Source organism: Lagopus leucura, unplaced genomic scaffold (genome assembly GCF_019238085.1).
Source record: "Lagopus leucura isolate 7727_CA_CO unplaced genomic scaffold, USGS_WTPT01 Super-Scaffold_100038, whole genome shotgun sequence".
Lineage (NCBI taxonomy): Eukaryota > Metazoa > Chordata > Aves > Galliformes > Phasianidae > Lagopus > Lagopus leucura.
Window position 1 is genome coordinate 643,375 of NW_024962287.1, and position 23,162 is coordinate 666,536.

A 23,162-nucleotide genomic window follows, 5' to 3' on the forward strand; every position below is an offset into this window, starting at 1 on the left:
TACAGAACAAAAATTAGCAGTGAATATGGTTGAATATGCATTTTATTCTACTGTTCACCCACAGAATAACACCCAAATGTGCTGTTCCAAAGCTCATCTTCAGCCCACAGGTCCCTCTCTCCTCCCATGGTGTGAGGTGTCACTTCACATGTGGCTCATGCAGAGATGCACTTGTGACTTTCAGGTTACTGTGGGCTTGATGGCCAGAATGCAGCCCTTGTGGAATAAGGGCAATAAGAGGAAAACTTGTCTGGCCAGCTCTGCAAGGAGGCACAGAGGGAACCTGTGGCCTCCGCTCAGCTTCTGGTCCTTGAAAGATCCATGGAAACTTGGCATCTCTTCTGGAGGTAATTTTGAAAACAAGAATTGAGAGAGTTGGAAAAAAAAAGAGGAATATTGATGTGAGTCCTTACTGTTGAGATTAATATCCTGTAAAACTAATAAATTCTTTATGTGGATCCTGTGAGCTGTTACTGGTGGAAATCATAGCTGAGGTGAAGCGGTTTACTGCTTAACCAACATTCAAGGAAGAAAATAGGCACATTAAAGGACAGAGACCTTTTACATTTCATAGATAAACTTTAAGACAGTGGAGTCTGTAATTAGAAAGGTGATAATTCAGGTTCACTGGAGTTCTTCCAGGAGCACGAGGAGTGCTCCCAAATCAGCTGAACTGCCAGAAAAAAAAGAGCATTCTCTGAGAGCAGTGAGAGCACAGCCACAGGAAGCCCTCACCTTCCTGTTTGAAATATACACCTATTTATTTAATATTAACGTTATATACATAAGAATAATGCTGTATCATAGAATCACAGCATGGCCTGGATTGAAAAGGCCCACAGCGCTCATCCAGCTCCAACCCCTGCTGTGTGCAGGTCAACAACCAGCAGCCCAGGCTGCCCAGAGCCACATCCAGCCTGGCCTTGAATGCCTGCAGGGATGGGGCATCCACAGCCTCCTTGGGCAACCTGTGCCAGTGCCTCACCACCCTCTGTATATCTAAAAAGAGGTTGAGGATGCAGATTATGTAGTATATATTTGAAGGGTAAATGTTTGTTTTAATTTCCTACTGCTTCTCTTGGAAAATATTCTGTGGAAGATACAGGGCACATCTTACAGATCCCAGCTGATGGTGTTGGAAGAAAATGAACTTTAATACCTCTTTAGCTTTAGCCCAAGTGCTCCGCTTTCTGTTCAGTAATCCTCTAAGCTCGTACAGTGCAACTGGAGCCTTATGAATGAAAGCATCATTCTAACAATCATTTATCAGATATAGACTAAAATGGTACACATTTCTGGCTCAGTCCTGCAGTGATAAGTCGTGGCAATATCAGAAATCACTTTTAGTTCTTTAAAACTGATGGGAAACAGCAATTTGCGATGTCATAGTTGGAATGAATGGGCAGCGTTCTCAGAAGCAATCACCTAAAATCAACTGATATATAGGTTCCTGGAGGAGGCAAACAATCTTGAAATGTCTTTTTAAAACAAAGCACAATTTTGCATTCTATTCCACATTTAAATTATGATGATTTATATAAATAGTTTGTTCATTTTATATTTATTGTTATTCGCCTAAGCAAATTCAGTGTGCTGAGAGCACAGTGCACAGTGCTGCTCACAAAGCTTTGCTGACATAGAGGTAATGTGAGGGGAAAGCCGTAAGGTGGGTGATTCACTGAGAGCACTCAGCACGCTGCTTCTTGTATGGATTATCTTCTTTCTTCTGAGCTTAGTAAGCAGCTTCTTGCTAACACAATAAGAAGCTGATACTTTCCAGAATTTTAGTCCCTCAGTTACAGTGATCACTCCATTAAATCTATCGTCTGGGTTCAGGCTATCTGTCTTAAGCCCCCTGTAATGACTGGCACTGCAGCACTTTTAGATACATCGAAAGCAGTGAGGGCAGGAGGAGTTGGACCTCGCAGTGTCATCCTCCCTTCACACCACTGGGATCCTTACAAGGGGCCATAGCCTGTCTGCCAGACATTTATCATCTCAAGGAATCATGGAATGGTTTGGGTTGGAAGGGCGTCAATGATCATCAAGCTCCAACCCCCCTGCCATAGGCAGGGACACATCCCTCTCGACCAGGTTGTACAAAGCCCTGTCCAGCCTGGATTTCAGTGAAGGATCTCAATTAACTGCTTCTTATTTGTCAGAGAAGCTAATGAATACACACAGTAACAAGTGAGGTAGGACTGGCGATGCAGTGTCTGTTCCTAAAGCCAGCACTGGTGGTGTACTCCTGTGTGCGTTATTCTACAAAGTGAGGCAGTCCCTCCACCTCCCTCCAGTGCTTTCAACTTCTCAAGTACTTCCCACCATCCCTATGAAATAATAGTAAACTACATACATTAGCATACTGTGCTTTTTCCCATGTCCACAACACCTCATTGATGGTTGTAGGTATAGATTTGATAGTTGGGTATCTTTAAATGGCCAGGGAATTCAGCATGCACAGCTGACAGAACTGTATCACCTTTTCAGTAAAGCTTTTACTAGAAAATTGAGGAGAACCAGGGCAGCAATTATCTATTCTGTATTAAATTGTTAGCTCTCTGGCATGACTTTGCCCTGTCCATGGCACTTTTCCAAATAATTCCCAGATGCGAAGCAGGATTTGGATGTGACTGTCTTATTGTGGAAGCTAAAGATGCATAAGACCACAGAGATGCTTCACCAAATGAGTTGGCCTCAGTGACAGAGAATTAACCTTGGAAATGTTTGATTTATTAGGATGGGTACAGATTAGGAATCTTCAATGACTGCTGCAGGGATGTATGCACTACAAAAAATTCATCAGAGAACGAATTCTTTTACCAGCCCTTCTTCCCCTCTGTTCCTCCTTGATGTTACAGGAAAGTACATATTCCAATTAATTTAGTGTTCAGAATTTTGGCATCTGAAGTTATGGATATTCAAATTAATCATGTGGAAAAGGTGGGCGGTTAAACCAGCAGGCTCAGTGCTGCTGGGATCCTGAGCAGAAAGGGCCCCCCAAGACAGAAGCAGCACATATTGCTTTAAGGCTACAGTGAGTGTCGCCAAGATAATATTTAAGTGAAACGCTTAATTATAGCCCTCTGGGACAGACTGCTAAAGGTCAGGCTCCAGCTGCATTAATGAGCAGCTAAATGCCTCTGAGAAAGGCTTGTTTAAGCGCTGCACAGCCAGCACACTCATGTTTGTAATGCCAACACTGGGCAGATCAGATGTCGGTGGGAGCTTTGCCATGAAACAAAAGCTCATCTTGTGCTTTGTTTACAACCGTTTCACCAGGTTTTATGGGAAGCAGCTTGAAGATGAGGCCATGAACTGTGAGAGCTGGCAGTTTTAATTCCAGATCTGTGTGAGATCTCTGGGTGGTGATTTGGGGCTGAAGTGTGCCATGATTCCTTCTGAAAAAGCTGAAGAGCACCAAAGGCAGGCATTGATGGCTTTTGGAAGAGGCAGCAATCATCTACTATCTTCTATATTGAGAAAGCAACCCATTTTAACAGATGCCTGTTACTTTGTTTGGCTCTGACGATATATGAATCCCTACATGATGGCATGCACTGGTTGATGTGAGGATTTAAGTGCATGAATTGCAATAGATATTGTGTGTCATAGAGAACAGCAGGGCCTGCTTGACTCTAAGTGGGCTGCAGAGATGGGGAAGGGCTTGGAGGGCAAAGGATGCAAGGGGCAGCCGAGGCCTTTGTGCTGGTGGAACCCATGGGGGTTGGTTTGGGCAGTGTGGAGCCAGGGCTGGACTCAGGGATCCTGATGGGGCCCTTCCAACTCGGGATATTCTGTGACTGTGTGGTTCTTAGTGCACATGGATTGATTCTTTTGTTGTGTTAAATCTGGCTTTCCTTCTGCATCAATTGCCCTGTCGCAAAATTGGGATAACTACAATAGCCTCACAGATGTCACAATATGCACGAATATACACAGTGCACGTGGCAGTTATGTATGAATCACTGTATCGACCCATGGATCTGAATCAATTTGTAATATCTGGTGGAAAATAAGGCCTGAATGGGATACAGTGAATGTGATAACTTCTTATATTAGCTCAAAAGCAGGTTATTAATATAAGGTTAAGATTAGGAAAGTGAAAACAGAGAGGACATAAGGCACCAGATTTAAGGTCAGGAAGAGCTGCACAGCTGTAATTCATGTGCATATGGATTTTAATGTGGTCAGCCCGAGAGTACATGCAGGGACAATGAAGTCATTCAGAGTGGCTCAGTCCAAAGGGTTTTTTGTGCTCTGCATCCTACCACTGATGTTGGCAAGTTCTTAAAAATCAGGGTATCAGCAGGACAAGAGCAAACACTCCCCAGACTCCAGTTGCTTCCTGGCTCACTGGCTTGCAAAGCCAGACCTGTTGTGTCTCTCAGTGCAGTTTTTCTCCCTGGAGGTGTTCAAGGCCAGGTTGGATGGGGCCCTGGGCAGCCTGGTCTAGGATTACATGTGGAGGTTGGTGGCCCTGCATGCAGAAGGGGGGTTGCAGCTTCATGATCCTTGAGGTCCCTTCCATCCCAAGTCATTCTGTGTTCCTACAAATGTTTTCAAGTCCACTTAACCTCCAGAATGTCTGGTACTACATAGTGTCACCAGGTTTTAAACAATTTTTATGTGTCTAATTTTTATGTAGTCATGGAACAACTAACATAGCATACATATTGCAGCTTTAATATTTCAGTAGGACTACATGGTAAGACACAAAGAGTAGGGTTTAAACACAGTAATTTGGTTGAGTCATTTCTTTGCTTCATTTTGCTTTTCACTCTGTTGAGCAGCCCTTAGATCCACAGCTGGGCTTTTGCTGAGACCATCATAACCATCTTACATTCCACCTGAACAAATTCCTGTATCAGCATTCCCTGGCACCATTGTTTAATTCCTGGTATATACATAACATACAGATCTTGATCTGCAGCATGTGATGTCCAGGGAAATCCCGAGGCAAGCTGTGGATATAGGCAGGGCTTCCTCCCCAGAATGCCTCCTCCATATTCTCATGAAATGCAGAATCTGGGTTTGGCTGTTAGGGAATAGAAAGGGAGATTTAATTCCTCTTTTTCAAATTGCTGAGTCAGCCTCTGCATTCCCTTCACACCCAGCAAACAGAAGCAAAAGGTGAGCAGTGCCTCCCACTCTGCCCTCCCACCCCTTCTCCCAGGTAAACAAATGTCAGCAAATCCTGCACTCAGAGAAGTTTTTAAAATATGATTCTGGCAGCAGATGGGCTCATTCGCTTCAGTCTCTCTACATCGCAGAAGAGGTGCATTTTACACCAGGATGAGCAGTTTGGATGGAAAATGGAAGTGCCTGAATGAAGGGCAGGCATGCTGTGTGCTGCAGCACAGAGCAACTTCCAGAAATTATCAGGCAAGGAATGGACTTGATCTGCATGACATATTGAGATAAAAGTTTGCCCTGCTTTTGTTACCTAGAATCTGACCCTGGAGTAGCAACTGAAAATGAGCTGTTTCAGCCAGCAGGGCATTCCTGTGCTCTTTAGCATAACCATGAACCAAGATAACCACAGGAACTGAGTTCAGCCAGCCCAAAGCTGTCATGCCCTATCAGGCATCAGGGGTGCATGAGAAACATTCTCCATTGGTCAGTCTGTAGTTCTTTAAAAGGGAGATAAATCCCCACAAAACTTTGTCCAGGATGGCTTCCAGCTGTTCAGGCAAATCACAGAATGGTAGAATGGCTCAGGTTGGAAAAGACCCTAAAGATGATGGAGTCCAACCCCAGCCCAACCATCCCACCCCAAGTCTGACAGCCCTCCGCTAAATCATGGCCCTGAGCACCACATCCAAACGGTTTGAAAAATGTACAATTACTCTCTGGTACTAGAAATCAGCAAATATCAAACTCATTGTGCCTGTTTAAGTTTATAGTTTCTGCTGGATGCAAGAACCAAACCAGGTCAGAGCACTTTCTGTTCTAGAAATTCACTAGTACATTATTCATCTGATTTCCTGGTGGCTGTTGCTAGTCAAAAATCCAGCTGACAGCAAAGCTCCTATTGGTCAGTGTCACAGGTCCATCCAATGCTTTTAGCATAAATTAGCATATAATAGATTCATTAATAGCTTGATCTAAATGCAATCCCTTGTCTTCTACATGCCATATATAACTGCATCAATTAATGGCTGTTTCCATATGCGCAGTGCTTGTTTACAGTGTTCATTAAAAGGCTGAGACAACAGAAAGATAGAAGTATTTTAATTCATTACTGAGCACAGCAGAGAACTAAGTGGGCTTCCAAGTTTATAGACAATTTGTAAGCAGTATGTATAAGCTTAAACATAAATCTCAGTTAATGAGGTTTGCAGTCTGATGACTAATCATATCTACTGCAACCTTCTCTGTGTTCAGATCTGTTTCAATGCATGGCATGGAGGTGTTGCTATTAAATACTTCACTCACATCCCAAAAGGAGAACAGCTTCTTATAAATCGTAAAATGTTACCTTAAGATGAACTGTGGAAAACAAAATCCTGAATATAAAGCGTTGTCGCTGTGGTTCAGTTAGAAACATGTTTGAGTTCAGACTAGCAAGTCTTTGGCTCGTCTCCGGTGCTCAACACTGGGCTTCTCCCCAGGGCTGCTCGTGTCAAAGGCCTTTTCAACATGAAAGATCCAAAACTGCATAAGATTTAAAATCAGTGCTGCCAAACTCATGTTAGTTTTAATCACTCTTCACATCAACATCAAGGTCCTGTTATGCTGGTCCCTGTGCAAACTAGTCCAACAGGGATTGCCTTGAGGAGTCTCCAACAGGAGAGGTTGCAGAGAAGGGATTTGATATCTGAATAAATTATTGCCATCTGCTCTAGCTCAGGTTGCACTGTCTGTCGTTTAAGTCTGGGCCTCTTTATTTTGCTGTGGATGGAAAGGGTTTAGTGAGTGGGCTGGCATTGACTGCAGAGATGGTTAGCTGAAGGGGGCACATGAAAGAAGACCAAAAGTGAACCACCACTTTTCATCTGTGTTTCCAGAAGATTGGTATAAAGATAATTTACAGATTGCCACTTATTAGTATCGTGGAAAGCAAATTAGTGGAAGGAATTGCTAAGGTTGTTCCATCGTTCCATCATTCTACCATTTTCTTCTACAGAATATGTATCTATAGAGACTTCCTTCTGCAATGGAAGGATTTAAGAAGCCAGGCTTGGGACAGAAATCGTGATTAATATCACACAATTTTAGCTGTCTAAAATCAGGCTCCTATTCTAAATTAGATGTCTCAGCACTCTGTTTTACCAGTTACAAAGAGAGACATTTGATTTTGGAGAGTTGTGCCAATATATAATCTTAGACCAAGGCAGTGACCACCTCCTGCAGTAGTCACTTCACAGGGATTACCCAGTTCTGTCTGTGATTAAGAAGTGTGCAATATTTTATGGGAGCAGTGATTGGCTGACACTAGATTGTCCTGGAAGGCCAATACAGAGCAAGCACAGCCAGAACCAAGTGTTTCCTCTTTCCTCGTTGCCTTTTACTTTCAGACACTCACATGGTTGATAACTCCCATTTTGGTCAGACTCTGCTGCAGTACCCATGGGGACACTGACTCTTTTATGTTTTGGTCTCATCAGCAATTCCTAGAATTTTTAAAAGGCTTTTAGAAGTGCTTCTGTGAAAAGAAAGCGGTGTAGACACATGGAGCACACATCAAGGCATCAGCCATCGTCCCTGCGTTTAATAGAAATGTCCCAAGGTGCATCACGGTATTGCAACTGTATTTTTAATGGGTTTCACACTACGATAGGGATCCATCACCAGGTAGGAACTGGGAGCCACTACTGTGTGTGTGCCATTCACTGGGAGAAGTACTGTCATGGGCATAACTGTCTTTACTTATGATGTTACTGATAGCTTCAAAGTGCATTTGCTGTGTCTGTTGGAAGTGTTAAGATTGAGCAACAGCAACAGCCTTGTAGGCACTTCAGATTTCCCTGAGGCCCTTGTTACTGAGGATGCACGGAAGACCTTGGTAAGGTTTCATTGTACTTGGTTCAACAATCCTGATATAGAACCCAACTCTGTAAATTAGTCAATTTATTTTGGTAGGAATCTGTCACTTAAAAGAACAGTTCTACCCTTCATGGTTTTCAAGATGAAAAGGCACAGCGGGGTGTAAACTCCTCTGCCAGCATGTCTGCATAAATTTGGTTAACTCAAATAGGAGAAAAAATGTGTGTGCCATTTCATCCCAAGGAGAATGTACCTAGAAACGATTTAATTTCTCTGTTAAATGCTTTTTGATATGTCAGAAAGGATCACGTCCCAGACGAGATAATCATATGATTAGATAAAACGGAATTTCTACAGGACACTCATCAGTGGCTCTTGACTTTGTATTCGTGGCTTTTAGCTCAGTACATTCAGAAGGTACTGATGTGATGGTAGCACTGACAATCCTTATGGCTCAAGGGATCTCCTTGCCTTGGAAAATCCCAGTGAGTGCTGGATATTGCTACCACAGTGACATCCTCTATTTCCAAAACCAAAATCATTCAGGCATCTTGAAGGTAGGATGAGATCCTGCTTCACTTTTTGCATTGATGTACTGGTCTGAAGGAAACCCCTCACCACTGAGAGTGGCTGAGAATCTCACCTGACAGATCAGACCCTCTTAGTTACCCAAGTTACTATTTACATCTATGATTTCAGAGAAACCAGTCCTTGCCTCCTGTATATACATGAGAAGATTACAGTGTGCCTGCTCACAACAATTGGAGATAATTTAGGGGCAGCAGCGTTGAGCAAAGCTGTGCTATGGCATTTTCCTCTTGAAGTTCTTTTCCCATGATTAAGAACCCAATGATATTTTTCCTGTGATGATGTGGTGGTTTAACCCCACAGGTAAACCAGCACCCTGCAGCTACTCGCTCACCTCCCCAGGTGGGATGGGGGAGAGAACCAGAAAGGTAAATGCAGGACAATTCATAGGCTGAGATAAGAGAATTTATTAGGCAGCAAAATCTTCTTACTCAACCAAAGCAGAGCCAGGAATTCATTCACTGCTTCCCGTTGGCAGGCAGCTGCTTAGCCACTCCCAGGAAAGCAGGGCTTATCACGTGTAACAACCTCTTGGGAAGACAAATGCTGTCATGTGAACATCCTCCCCTTCCTCCTTCCCCCCATCTCTTACTGCTGAGCACACCACCACATGGGTTGGGATATCTCTGTGCTGACTCCTTGCCCCTCACAGCTCCTGTGCACCTCCAGCCCCTGGCGGGCAGTGCAGCACGAGGACCTGAGTCCTCCTTGGCTCAGTGCACTCTGCTCTGCAACAACATCGGTGTGTTATCACCACCATGTGCATCAGACACCAAAACACGGCGTCATATGGGACTCTGCAAATAACAATGACCAATTAATAGCCCCATCACAGTACTCATTGCAGGGTTTCTCTGCAGTATTGGATATCACTGAGAAATGTAAATTCTCTTCCTGATGACTCAACACAAAAGAGTAGATAGTAGTCAGCAGTCATGCTGACCCACTTCCAAGAAGGCTTACAAAGACTGGAGGTTCCCAGCCCTTCCCTCCAGCAGTGCCTGGTGGTTTCATTCTGAGGTCCTGGTGAATTTGTGCTGAATTAGATTCCTAAACCAAGGCATTAGCAGAATCAAAAGTGAAAAGGCATACTTTGGTGACGATAACACTGAAGTTAGGCTCGTCTTCACAGTAATGTGCTCTGAAGTATCTTAAGTCAAAGCATTTTGGTATCTTGAGTCAAAACAGGGATGTAAGAGACCTCAGGAACAACCTTGCAGCACTTAGACAGGACACACGTAACACCTGCTCTGACATTTCTTAATCCCACCTTTTTTTCAGCCTTGCAGTGAAGACTTTACGACCTTTTTAGACGGTGTGCTCTTGTGTTTAATGGACCTTGAAGGAGGAAAGATTTGTTTTTCTAATGTTTTTTTTCTGCAAATGAAGCCAATGATTTCTTGTTCTCATCCCAGTGGAAATTACAAATAACTAATTTCTGTTCTCTTCCTAATAATTTTTTTGCACTATGTGGTATTGAGTCCCCATCCACTTTTTACTCAACAGGGAGAAAAAGAAAAAGAAAAAGAATAATAATAAAAAAGACAATTTATTCAGCTTTTGTTCGTGCAATCTGTGTTTTACAAACATGTTTCTTTTCAATTTATTTTATTTTATTGCCAAGGTGTTCAGCCCACATTTTCAAAGTTATTTTTTTAAATCTCATGCCCCATATCAGTAAAACTTCCATCACATTAAACGAAATTATTATCTCATGAATCTTATTTGGTATTTCTTTAAATAAAGTAAAAAATAATTTTTTTACATGTAAAAATATTATTAACTTGTTCTCTATCCACCTTGAAGATCCCCCTGACCGCTAAACAAACTTATTTACCTCTTACTTCTTAGTTACCTCTTATTCCTTGGTATGAATTTCTTTCATTTGACTTCCTAACAAAGTTCATGACTGTTCATTTGTCTGCATTACATTTTGTACACTGACATCCTGAAACTTCTGGCCGCTTCTCCAAGTTTAAATTCTAATCTTGCTCTGCAGAGGATTTGAAATCCTGCCCCCATTCAGACTCACGTGCAAATTCTGCAAGATGTTCACATCAAAAGGAAATGGCCCCAAGGTGAATCCTTGACGCGGTCGCACTTCAAACATCCTCCTGAGAATTGATCATTGGAGGCAACTCTCTACATATACAGTTTCAACCATTTGAAGATATTTTCCATTATCTTCCTCTAGGCAATATTTTCTTCATTTTCCTGTCAGAGTACTTAGTGTAATAGTATTAAAAACTTACTAAATCCAGGAGAAAGATACTAAAAGACTTACAAAGATAGATATCAGGTCTCCTTCTCATGTGGCCAGTTTCTTTTCAAAGTAAGAAATTGTTGACTTGAACTTATTTGGTTTTGATAAATCTGTATCAGTACTAATAATTGTTTATTAATTTATCATTTGAGATAGTAATTCATCTGATGGACATTAAGTTCTGCAGATCTTTTTCTTTCTCCTTTTTGAAGAAACGGTTGCTATATGTGCCCTTTCTGTTATTCTTGGACCATCTCATCTAAATTTATTCTTTAAGTTGACTGCTAATAGGTCACGGATTGCCTTGACTTGGCTTGAAAATGATTGATTTCTCCATGTTTCTCCAACTTAAATAAATTTAATACTTTAAAATGATCTTTAATAACAGCCATTCACCCTCCTGCTGGGGCATATAAACAGGAGGGGGAAGGGCTGTTTGTGAGGGTGGATGGTGATGGGACAAGGGGAATGGTTTTAAAGTGAGATAGGGGAGATTTAGGTTGGATCTGAGGAGGAAGTTTTTCCCCCCGAGGGTGGTGAGGCAGTGGCACAGGTTGCCCAAGGAGGCTGTGGATGCCCCATCCCTGCAGGCATTCAAGGCCAGGCTGGATGTGGCTCTGGGCAGCCTGGGCTGCTGGTTGGCGACCTGCACACAGCAGGGGTTGGAGCTGGAGGAGCGCTGTGGGCCTTTGCAGCCCAGGCCGTTCTGTGATTCTGTGATCACCTTGGCAATCGATGATTATTAATATGTTATTTCTCTTTTGTGAGTTTTATCCCTTCAAACTTATTTAATATATCATGTTGTAATTTTGTTTTCAAAACTAGACAGCAAAAGCCTTCTGTAGTTCTACCTTCGCTGTAGATTCCCTTACCTGCCCCCTTAACTCCACGAACGATAGGCTTATACTGTCATTTGTCTTCTCTCGTCTTAGGTAGTCATAGGCTGATGCTCTTCTGTCAAATAAAGTATTGTTGTATTCAATTCATGCCATCTTAGTGCTAGAGAAACTTGACAGTTTTGACCCAAAGCCAAAGACCTTTAAACTTTCCTAGAACCAGGCACTGAATGTAACTCCACTGTCAGTTTTGTGAGTGACATCAGTGATGGAACTGAATGCAATTTCACAGAGTGACTGTGGTGTCCAAAACATCAGAAATGTCAGGAAAATATTGGAAGTAGAAGATGTTTATCTGGGAAGATGAGCAGAGACTATTTGTAAAACGTGGTGTCAGAGTAGTGATGTGGGAAAACCAGTCAGAAAAGATTTCTTGTACTGGTGGGAGGGGAGTTACTGCACTGAGTTCTCCAGCCCTGTGTTTGTAGGAGACAGCTGAAGTCACAAATATCAGTGCTTTATTCCCTTATGATACTACTTGCTCTATTAGGAAAAACATATCTGGAGTTTAATTAGAATATCTAAATGTTAAGTGTAATATGACTTATGCACTGGTGCATACTCTCGCTTCCTCTTTTCACATACCTTTTTATCAGCAGTGTGCCCCTGTAGCCAAGAAGGCAAATAGGATCCTAACCTGATAGACTGATATTTAGAAGTTAATCACTACAAAAATATGGCAAAGGTGCAACTGTGGACATAATCTTGTAGATGGGAAGAAGAGTTTATCACAAATTTTTGAAAGAGGTGTTGGAACATTCCTTCATCTACAGCTTCACTGAAAAATACCAGTTCACCATAACTTCAACTATTTCTGCGAAAGGGCTTCTGATAAATTTCCAGTTAAAGGTTTCAGAACGATCTGCAACATCCATTTTAGCATTGCCAACGGTTTGGGTCTTTTTCTTTCTTTGACTTCACCGATCACTTTTAGCTCTGATGGGCAGCAGAAGGCTCCTGCAGTTATTATCTCTGAGTACCCTCAAGCAGCAGGCCCACGGAGAGGCCTGTGGTAGAAGGATGAAAATCTCACAGACAATGGTTTGATTGAGCTCCTAGAAGGTTTGAGCAAATTGATTTCTAGAAGGAAGAAAAAATCCCAGTTTCTCCTCTCACAGAGTGGACGATAAAACTCAACTATTTGGTACTGTGCTGGCAAATTAGCACATGCATCTTGGACAGCCAGCCAGCGAGCACAAAGGTATGTGTGTACATGTGGTCAAAGAGAGATGTCAGAAGTGGGATGGATGCAGGGAACATCCACGTATGAGCGGGAACAGAGGGCGCATGCATCAGATGGCCAGTCATGAGTCACTGCTCAGGAAACAACAGGCTTACATTTTGCTGACTTCAGCCATGAAATTTTACTGGCTGAGTGTTGGAACCGAAGAAAAGCAAGTCTATCTTTTATTCTGCAAGTAATGAAGTTATGAAGCTTCTCGTAGCAGGAGATTTTGGTGGTCAGAAGTATGATGGAATTTAAAACTGGACTTGAAAAATGGATGAAAGTCCTTCAGAGCCTCCAAACATGACGTTGCAAATACAGCCTGTGGTTTTAGCAGGCCTCTTGGCTAAACACCAATGTTTAGGACTCTGAATTGGGAAATAATTATTCTACACATTCCCTGTTCCATCATCTTTTTCTTTAAATATCTGTCCTTTTTGTCAGATCCAGAGGTAGAACAATGCTCGGCTTGACACAGAGTGGCTATTGTCATTTTAAAGAAAGAAGAGAGCATTTAGAGAGGAAAGACATTGTCGATATCTAATTTAGACACTCCACGAAGGTTCCCAGTGTGAGCTCTGTAGTTTCATGATTTCCCTTTGTCTGAGATCCCAGCCAGCTGCCTGGGAGAGTAAGGACAAGAAGGGGAACCGAGGTAGAAAAAAACTTCACTACTGAATGTGATTCTTCTGTCCCAGTGGGTGAGACAGGAAGGTGGGAGGAATAATAGCAGCAGCAGAAACAGAAATCTAGTGCTCAGCTTCCCTCATGAGAGAAGGAAAAGAGAGAGAGAGAGAAAAGTGTGGTCCCTAAAACTGGAAGAGAAGAGGCAAGAACCTGGTTATGGCCACTTGGGATCTGTATGACGTCACATCCTACATTTCAGGGCTTTTAATCAGAAATGTTTGAAAAAGGACCATTCAAAACTGATCATGAGATAGAGATGGGGTGAATGCGGACATCTGAGGAAGACTTCTGTGCTCTGCTGTACCCAAAACAGAATACACCATTCAGTTAATCCGTGTCAGGGTGTGGGCACTGGTCATGGTGCCCAGTCAGCCTGGTCCACATCCCACAGCATATCCACTCTTGCTTTAAGCATAATATAAAATCACGGCTGAGCTGTTGAATTCTGCAGCTCCGCTCAGCCCAAGGAGGCCATTCTTTCTGCTTGACAGTCCAAATGTGACAGTGTGCAAGGCAGCTGTGCTTTGAGACTCTGAACTGACTCATGCCTAACTCACCAGGGAATCCAAAATCCCTCCTGAACCAGGATGCCAGTTCACAAGAGAGCAGTATTTCTGCATAGGCATTTTGCTAACTGCAACATTTCTGTACTGCTGTATGTTTATCTTTCACTGGGGACACTGATCTGCAGTAAAACAGGTAACATTCTCAGAACTTGACAGTTTATGCTGTAATTTCCCTTGTCTAGAATGGCAGTCAGGAGTCTGTTTTGGGCAGCTGCATGAATCCAGACCATTTAAATCAGAAGACAAACTCAACAGACTTTTTGTTCACTATTATGCACTTCATTATTTACAAATATCCTTGTCATAATTTCTGGTTTATTACAAGAAAATTACCTCCTGCTTTGTTGCATGCAGTGCTACCTCAGAGAGTGGAGAGACAAAAACAGGGACAGAAACACTTGTGATCTTCTACTTCTTTCTCTACTCAATAATGTGTTTCCTTATCTAGTCCAGAATTTTGTCAGGGCTTGACCCAGAGCACAGAGAACCTCAAATTTAAATACTTGTTTTAAATTTTGGAACAAAATAATTGTTTGAAAGCCAAACCCTTTTAGCTGCAGATGTTATTTTTTTCCCTCTTGTTTTACTGTGCTTAGTACAGATATAATATATGTATACTATATGTAAGCATAATATGCTTTATACACACGTGTAACAGAGGAATATGTATATAGTGTGTGTATTTTATAATCTGTATGTATCCACATATGCCATATATGAATTTGTATATGTACATAATGAACATTTTTAAGAAGTTAAACATTTTCCTTTAAGCTTACTTTCAAATTTACCATTCTGCCCTTAAATTTAATTGCTATCGAATTCCTGGACTGTGGCTATGAGTCAGATGACAGTAAGTGCATATTTAGCCTCCATTTCTAGTAAAAAGCTGTACTTCTAAAAATAGTTCTCAGAACTCAACACAAAATAAGAACCTTTGGAGCACTGTTTGGCTCAGGCTGTTTCTTGAATGCCCACTCAAGTGAGCTAAGAGAATTCCTTCTTACCAGGAGCTGATGAGAGAGGAGAAGGGACAGAAGGGGAGACATAATCATCAAAAGAAAACCCCAAACTTTAGTTCTACAGATCAAATTCCAGACCATTAATGTGAACCAACAATCTGGTAAATCCTCTACTCAATATCATTACCAACATGTCAACCTTTCTACAGCATGGTTGCTTGCATGAGAATTTCAGGCAGGAAGAGAACCATCCTACAAATCATCCTGGTTATTTGTACTTAATGGCAGAATACATTTTCCCTTGTTGAGCATTAGTAATCAACATGTCTCTTTCTTGGTCACACCTATTTTTTTCACAATTGTTTTCACAAGTTACAGCATTTCTAGAATTAAATGTTGATATTTGCATTAGTAAGTGTTTCAAAATGAATTTCTTAAACTCTGAAAAATATAGTAGGATGTCTCAAAGAATTTTGAGGAAGAATCCGTTCATAAGAAAGAGAGGAAGGAGGATCCAGGAAACCACAGGCTTGTGAGCCTCACCTCTGTGCCTGGGAAGATCATGGAACAGATCTCCTGAAAGACATGTTAAGGCACATGAGGGATGAGCGGGTGATCACAGGCTGCCAGCACTGCCTCACCAAGGATAGGTCGTGTCTGACCAAACTGGTGGCCTTCTGTGATGAAGTGATGACATTGATGGACAGAGGGAAGGCACCTGATGTCATCTACTCAGATTTCTGCAAGGCCTTTGACATGGTCCCCCACATCCTTATCTCTAAATTGGAGAGATACGGATTTGAAGGATGGACTAATCAATGGATAAGGAACTGGTTGGAAAGTTGCAGCCAGAAGGTTGTGGTCAATGGCTCTATGTCCAGGTGGTGGTCAGTCACGAGTGGTGACCCCCAGGGGTTCGTTTGGCACCAATACTCTTTATCACCTTTATCAATGCTGATGACACCAAGCTGAGCAATGCAGTTGATATAGCAGAAGGAGGGGATGCCATCCAGAGGGATCTTGATAAATTCAAAAGGTGGGCTCTTGTGAATATCATGAGGTTCAACAAAGCAAGGTTTTGCACTTGGATAGGGGTAATTCCAAGAATATATACAGACTGGGAAAAGAGCTGCTTGAGGGCAGCCCTGCTGAGAAGGATTTAGGGGTCGTGGTAGATGAAGAACTGAACATGAGCCAGCAGTGTGTGTTTGCAGCCTGGAAAACCAACGGTATACTGGGCTCCATCAGCAGAGGGGTGGCCAGCAGGGACAGGGAGGTGATCATCCCTCTCTGCTCTGCCCTCATGAGGCCCCATCTGCAGCACTGTGTCCAGGTCTGGAGCCCCAAACACAGGAAAGATGTGGGGCTTTTGGAGAGCATCCAGATGAGGGCCACAAAGATGCTCAGTGGGCTGGAGCACCTCTTCTATGAAGACAGGCTGAGGGAGGTGGTCTTGTTCAGTCTGGAGTTGAGTAGGCTCTAGTAAGACCTCATTGTAGCCTTCCAATATTAAAAGAGCCTAAAAACAAGAGGAAACACAACTTAAACAACTTTTTACACAGATAGATAGTGATAGGACAAGAGGAAATAAAGGTTTTAAACTGAAGGAAGGAAGATCGAGATTAAATGTCTGAGGGAAATTTTCTACTGAGAGGGTGGTGATGTGCTGGAACCAGTTGCTCAGAGGGACTGTGGATGCTCCATCCCTGGAGGCGTTCATGGCCAGGATGAATGGGGACCTGGGAAACCTGATCTGGTGCTTGATCTAGAATTTGGCAACCCTGCCTGCAGCGGGGGGCTGGAATCTGAAGATCCTTGCAGTCCCTTCCCACCCAAGCCATTCTGATTCTGAACATAATGTTTACCTTCATCCTATACAGGCTATTCATTTCAGAACTGTTCATGAAGATCAGTGAGTGTCTTTCAAATTATATTTCATAATTTCACTGCAGGGATGATAAGCATGGGGCCTTTGTTTAAGTATCTGCATATGATTTCTGGTATCCAGCCTTACACAGACACATCACAATTTCTAATTTGCATAACAGGTGATAAAATCATAACTAAACTTATGACTGTAACTTAGCTGACAACATTTTTTTACTTCTGGAGGATGAAAATGTGGGTCCTCTTTTATCTATGCACATGTATATGCTTTGTTTTCTCATTTCAGGTCACGGAACCAAAGGAGTATTTGAACTTCTTTCAGGATGGCGTCGAACAAGAGAGAATCTTCCATTCAAGGACAGAGTAGCAGATGCCTACTCAGATGTCATGGTGTCCTATACAATGACAAGCTCCTTGTATTTCATAGCCTTTGGCATGGGCGCAAGCCCTTTCACTAACATTGAAGCTGTAAAAGTCTTCTGCCAGAACATGTGTGTCTCCATCCTGTTGAACTACTTCTATATCTTCTCATTCTTTGGCTCCTGCCTGGTCTTTGCTGGCCAGTTGGAGCAGAATCGTTATCACAGTATCTTCTGCTGTAAAATCCCTTCAGCAGAATACCTGGACCGAAAGCCTGTGTGGTTCCAGACCATGATGAATGATGGTCATCAACATTCTTCTCATCATGAGACCAACCCATACCAGCATCACTTTATCCAGCATTTCCTCCGAGAGCATTACAATGAGTGGATTACCAACATCTACGTCAAGCCTTTTGTGGTGATACTGTATCTCATCTATGCCTCTTTCTCCTTTATGGGGTGCTTACAGATCAATGATGGAGCCAACATTATTAACCTTCTTGCCAGTGAGTCTCCAAGCGTCTCCTATGCCCTCATTCAGCAAAAGTACTTCAGCAATTACAGCCCGGTGATAGGATTCTATATTTACGAACCTCTGGAGTACTGGAATGGCACTGTGCAAGAAGACCTAAAAACACTGAGCCAAGGGTTCAACACAGTGTCCTGGATCGAGCAGTATTACCAGTTCCTTCGAGTGGGCAACATCAGTGCAACTAACAAAAGTGACTTTATCAGTATCCTCCAGAGCTCCTTTTTAAAAAAGCCAGAATTCCAGCACTTCAAAAATGACATCATATTCTCTAAAGCTGGAGATGAGAATAACATAATAGCTTCTCGTCTGTACCTGGTGGCCAGGACTAGTGAAAACACACAGAGGGAGGCAGTGGAATTACTGGAGAAACTGAGACCACTCTCTCTTATACAAAGCATCAAGTTCATAGTGTTCAACCCTACCTTTGTTTTCATGGACCACTATGGTTTATCAGTAACTATGCCTGTCCTGATTTCTGGTTTTGGCATCCTGCTGGTGTTAATACTGACCTTTTTCCTGGTTATCCATCCTCTGGGAAATTTCTGGTTAATTCTCAGCGTCACCTCAATAGAGCTGGGCGTCCTTGGCTTGATGACCTTATGGAATGTAGACATGGATTGCATTTCTATACTGTGCCTTATCTACACCTTGAATTTTGCCATAGATCACTGTGCACCCCTGCTTTATACATTTGTACTAGCTACTGAGCACACCCGAACTCAATGTATAAAGAACTCCCTCCAAGAGCACGGGACAGCCATTTTGCAGAACGTTTCTTCTTTTCTTATTGGGTTGGTCCCCCTTCTCTTTGTGCCTTCAAACTTGACCTTCACACTGTTCAAATGCTTGCTGCTTGCCGGCAGTTGCACACTTCTGCACTGTTTTGTTATTTTGCCCGTCTTTCTAACCTTTTTCCCACCTTCCAAAAAGCACCACAAAAAAAAGAAACGAGCCAAAAGGAAGGAACGAGAAGAGATCGAATGCATAGAGATTCAGGAGAATCCTGATCACGTGACAGCGGTCTGAAAGGCTCAGAAAAAATAAGAATATTTTCTCTTTTTAAAAAAGTGTTGCACAGAGATGCAGGGAAAATAGAGCAAAGATCTCAGCTGCTTGTGCTGGCCAGGTCTGACAAGGCAAAGGAAGATCAAGAAGGGGTATTCATGACACATCAAGGTGCAAACTTTTTTTAACAAAAAAAATGAAAGTGAAAACAACCACAGATATTTCCTTTGAATTCTCATTCTCCACCAGGGAAGAGTTTATTGGCCATTAAATGTTTCTGAGTATCAAACTGTAGCTCTAACGGGAATTACTTGATCTGTCATATTTAAGACTGAAGCAAAGGTGGAAAAAAAAGTTACCATTAAGTAAACAGTAGGGGAAAAAGAGAATACTTTGATAAAATCGCCCAGAGCAAAACAAAACAGAACAAAACAAAGAAAAACAAAAAGCATTTCAAGCGAGAAAAGGGAACAAAACCTAAAAATGTCATGGTATTTTTCCTTTTCTTGAGCAAGTAAAGACAAAACCTATGCACTTGGGAAGTAGGTGTTTAAATCAGCCTAAGCCAAAGTACTTCCCAATTTCAGTATACCATGTATATCTATAGCATCACAGTTACAGTTAATGTGAATTTCAATGGCAAAGCTGAACTGCCAAGGGAGAGAAATCCTGTTCACATAGGAGAAGAAATTGCAGTAGGTCATTTGGAAATGCAATGTTTAGTTTCTTTAAAAGTGACAGATGACATTTATCCCAAGAGGTCACAACTGGCAGTTGCCTCCATACCTGCACTTGGGTATTTCTGAATTGCAAAATTCCCCTTGAAGTAACAGATGCCACGAAACCAACCCAGGCCATTACCACTGCAGCAATGCTTGCAGTTCCTGCCGTGTAACACTTTGAATCCTCATTTATCAGTGTTGACATGAGATACTGAATATTAATCAAGGCGGTGCTTTAAATGTAATGATGGATTGCATATCGCAGGCGCAATGTGACTGTGTTACAGCTGAGTCAGCTCTGGAGCACCCACACAGTACTATCATTACGTATTTGGTCCAACAGACAAAGGGGTATGTTTGATGATCCCTGCAATATGCTGCAGGAAGTGGGATTTTCCCCTTCTTTAAGCAGAACATCAGTCAAACATTTGCTACTTTAGATTAAATAACAACGATTATGAAAATCCTTGGGGTTTTCATAGGACTGAAGAAACTCCCAGTTGTAAAAAGACAGATCAGTCCCCCAAGGGAAGGGGAGGGGAGGGAGGAATGCCTTTATTATTATTCCTAAATATTTGAGTGCTGATTGTCTGCAATACAAAGCTTTGTTCTGGCAGTTGAAATCTCACAAAAGAATGTGGTAAATCCACAGTTACTACATGATGATGGAAATTATACTGTAAAGAACCGTGAATGACTTTCTCTGCTTTGTAAACTATACAGTTTAGTAACCCAAGAAAAGGGATGAAAACTAATCTAGCCATTTCAGTTTGCTCTTGGCCCAGTCCTCCACTGGAGCTTGCCATCTCCATCTTCTCTTCCAGTACTTTAAAAGGGCTTGCTTTCTACTCTCTGGAATATGGTATAGCATCACCTACATGAGCAATGTCTTCCTGAATATATAGTATCCGTGAGGACACTATGTAAAGATATCACTGTATGGAGTGTTCATGTCTGCTTTGTATTACTTGTGGGTACATTTAAAGATGTCTGGAAGCTATTTGCCTTCCGCAATGTGTATACGTGTTTGTTCGTGGATGGTCAACTGAGTCTGCAGAGTTTGCTGATGAGGGTTTGTACGTGCATTTCTCTAAAAAGCTCTCTGCAAATTGATCCTTTGTTCTGTGACATCTCCCACCTCTTTCTACTGTTTCATTGTTGGGGAGAGCCAGAGGAAATTCACCTGCAGCACAAAAAGCCATTGCAGATCTAATGCTCGTCAGCTGTTTCTTTTTTTAAAGATATGCAGTTTTTCCTCTTCTCTGTCCTTTCTGTATTTTGCCATTTCCATTTGCCAAAAAAATGACCTCTGTGTTATAAGAGTGGTCAGAGTTCTTGATTGTTCAAGGGACCTTTTTTGTGCAACAAGTTTTAGGGAAAGACACATTTTCTAGACAGGCAAAGCTTCCAAAGTTTGAATCCAGATCTAAACTTCAGGTATATCTAGATCAAGGTTATTGGTTTGACCCGAGATATTGAAAGAGTCAGCTGCAAAACTAAGATCTAGATATTTCAGTAAGATTTAGGAGCGGGGGATGTTTTAATGTTGAGGTATGGCTCATATGCGTCCCTTGTTGGGAAGTACTTACTGACTTTGATCTGCATCTCAAAGACATTGTGCAATATCCATCCTTTCTGGGTTCTGAATGCCAAGTTTTCCGTGGCTCTTCTAAGGTTTCCTCCACTGTCCATACAAAATCTGACTATTATAGCACAACTGTGAGCCCTGGGTATCACTTCTGGAGATGTCCTTTTTCTCACCTGCCCCGTGCATCACAATGGCCTTCTCTGGTTCCACACAGATGTATCCTGAGAATCTCTGCTGAGTATTGTATTGAAGGAAGTAGCATTTTCCAAAGCCATCAAAGCAGGGATTCATCTCATCTAACATTGGATGTTGACGCTGAAGATGTTATTAACTGAGCTTCTTTTGTGGTCATAATAGAGAGACAGGCAGCTCTGACCCATTTTACAGCTGTGCATGAATCACACCTCTAAAATGCCTGTTTCTACCCACTGGTGATAAAGGAAGCTCTGAGTGTTTACTTCAAGCACATCAGCAATGCCAGCTCATCCAAGTTTGGTGAGATTAACCCCACTTAAAGTGTTCAAATACCAAGTGAAAGAGAACAGAAAAAGGCCTTAGAGTCTTGTCTCCCAAGCATCTATTTTAGGGATAATTCCCTGGTGTAATTCAGCTCAAAGTCTGCGATTGGATATGAGGACTTCATGCAGAACAGAGCTTATAAATTTGCTGCTGGAATTCCCCTGGCAGAGATCGGTGAGCCAAGATGTCAATGCTGAGGACGTGCTCACTCGTGGTGGTTGCAATATCGTGCGTGTGCAGCAGCACCTGTATACAGCAGGCACAATATGCAGATTACACCCTTTAAAAAGGAGGTTTTGATTTTGAAGGTAACGCAGGAGTAGAGCACAAAACAAACAGACCCTTCACTGATGTCATTTTGTTATTTTATCTATCAGTCCTTTTGCAGGAAAGAACATTGCCGCTGCTACTTATGCAGATGTATCACTCTCTGTGGACTCAGAAAAACTTCTCAAGCGAAAAAAGATATCATTTTCTTCTTTAATTCAGTCATATGAGAACAATTTTGGGGCGGAGAGACCATACTTATTAATGTCTTCCCATTATTTTTATTCTTCTTGCAAAGCTTTTGAATATTTTCTACCCTCTTCTGCACCCACACAGCACCTGTTCAGCTGAACTGGAGCTGCATAAGCAACAGTGAAGACAGGACGTAGTGCACATACCCAAGCAGGATGACACTCTGATCCAAGCTAGGTATTGGATCTTCATTATAACCTTCTTACCATTTACAGTAGGTCCCTGGGGTATTGCACATATTCCATTAACGTCTGTTTCTAGACATAGCCTACATAAGCTGGTAAGGACCCTGCGTGCATTTTCCTACTGGGTTTGATTTCATTCCCCCAATCTGTTGAAGTCAACAGATTTATTGCCACAATATATTTGGCTCTGCATGCTTTTTAGCCAGTAAGAAATGAAACCACAACAAATGGACGTCTTCATTGTTGATATGCTTGTTGAATATATCTGCCTGTACTATACAGCCATTGTTGCATGCTGTGTTCAGGAAGCTGAAGTGGAGGTGTCCTGTGTAATTTTTTCCATTACACTTTTCCATGCAAGTAGTTCTAACTGTAACTAATTTACGCCTCTGTCTTCTTTGTAAGAATTAGGGCTTCACCTCTGTAGTTCAGTACTTGAAGTTTCATAAATTTATTGCCTAACAAAGCGACATATTTTTATGATCAGGATAGGTACAAATGCATGGCACCCTGCATGTATAATTTAAAGAGATTGTCTTCTAAACTGTCATTCTCAGCTTTTTATTTCAGAAGATTCCTAAGCAGGATGGATGAAACTTGCCATGCTAATATCTTGCTGAGCTAACTTAAGCAACTTTAGGTTTGAATTTTTCTGCAGCGAGATGGA

The 23,162-nt window shown here is 42.0% G+C and overlaps 1 protein-coding gene across 2 annotated transcripts in view; it reads left to right on the forward strand.

Moving 5' to 3' along the window:
- Positions 1–18,983, forward strand: part of PTCHD4 (patched domain containing 4) — an 81,290-nt gene extending 62,307 nt beyond the window's left edge. For both annotated transcript variants that reach the window (XM_042883560.1, XM_042883559.1), the window contains exon 3: positions 17,350–18,983. In XM_042883560.1, coding sequence (XP_042739494.1) covers positions 17,350–18,983 — 1,634 coding nt within the window. The remainder of the gene's footprint in view (positions 1–17,349) is intronic.
- Positions 18,984–23,162: the final 4,179 nt, after the last annotated feature.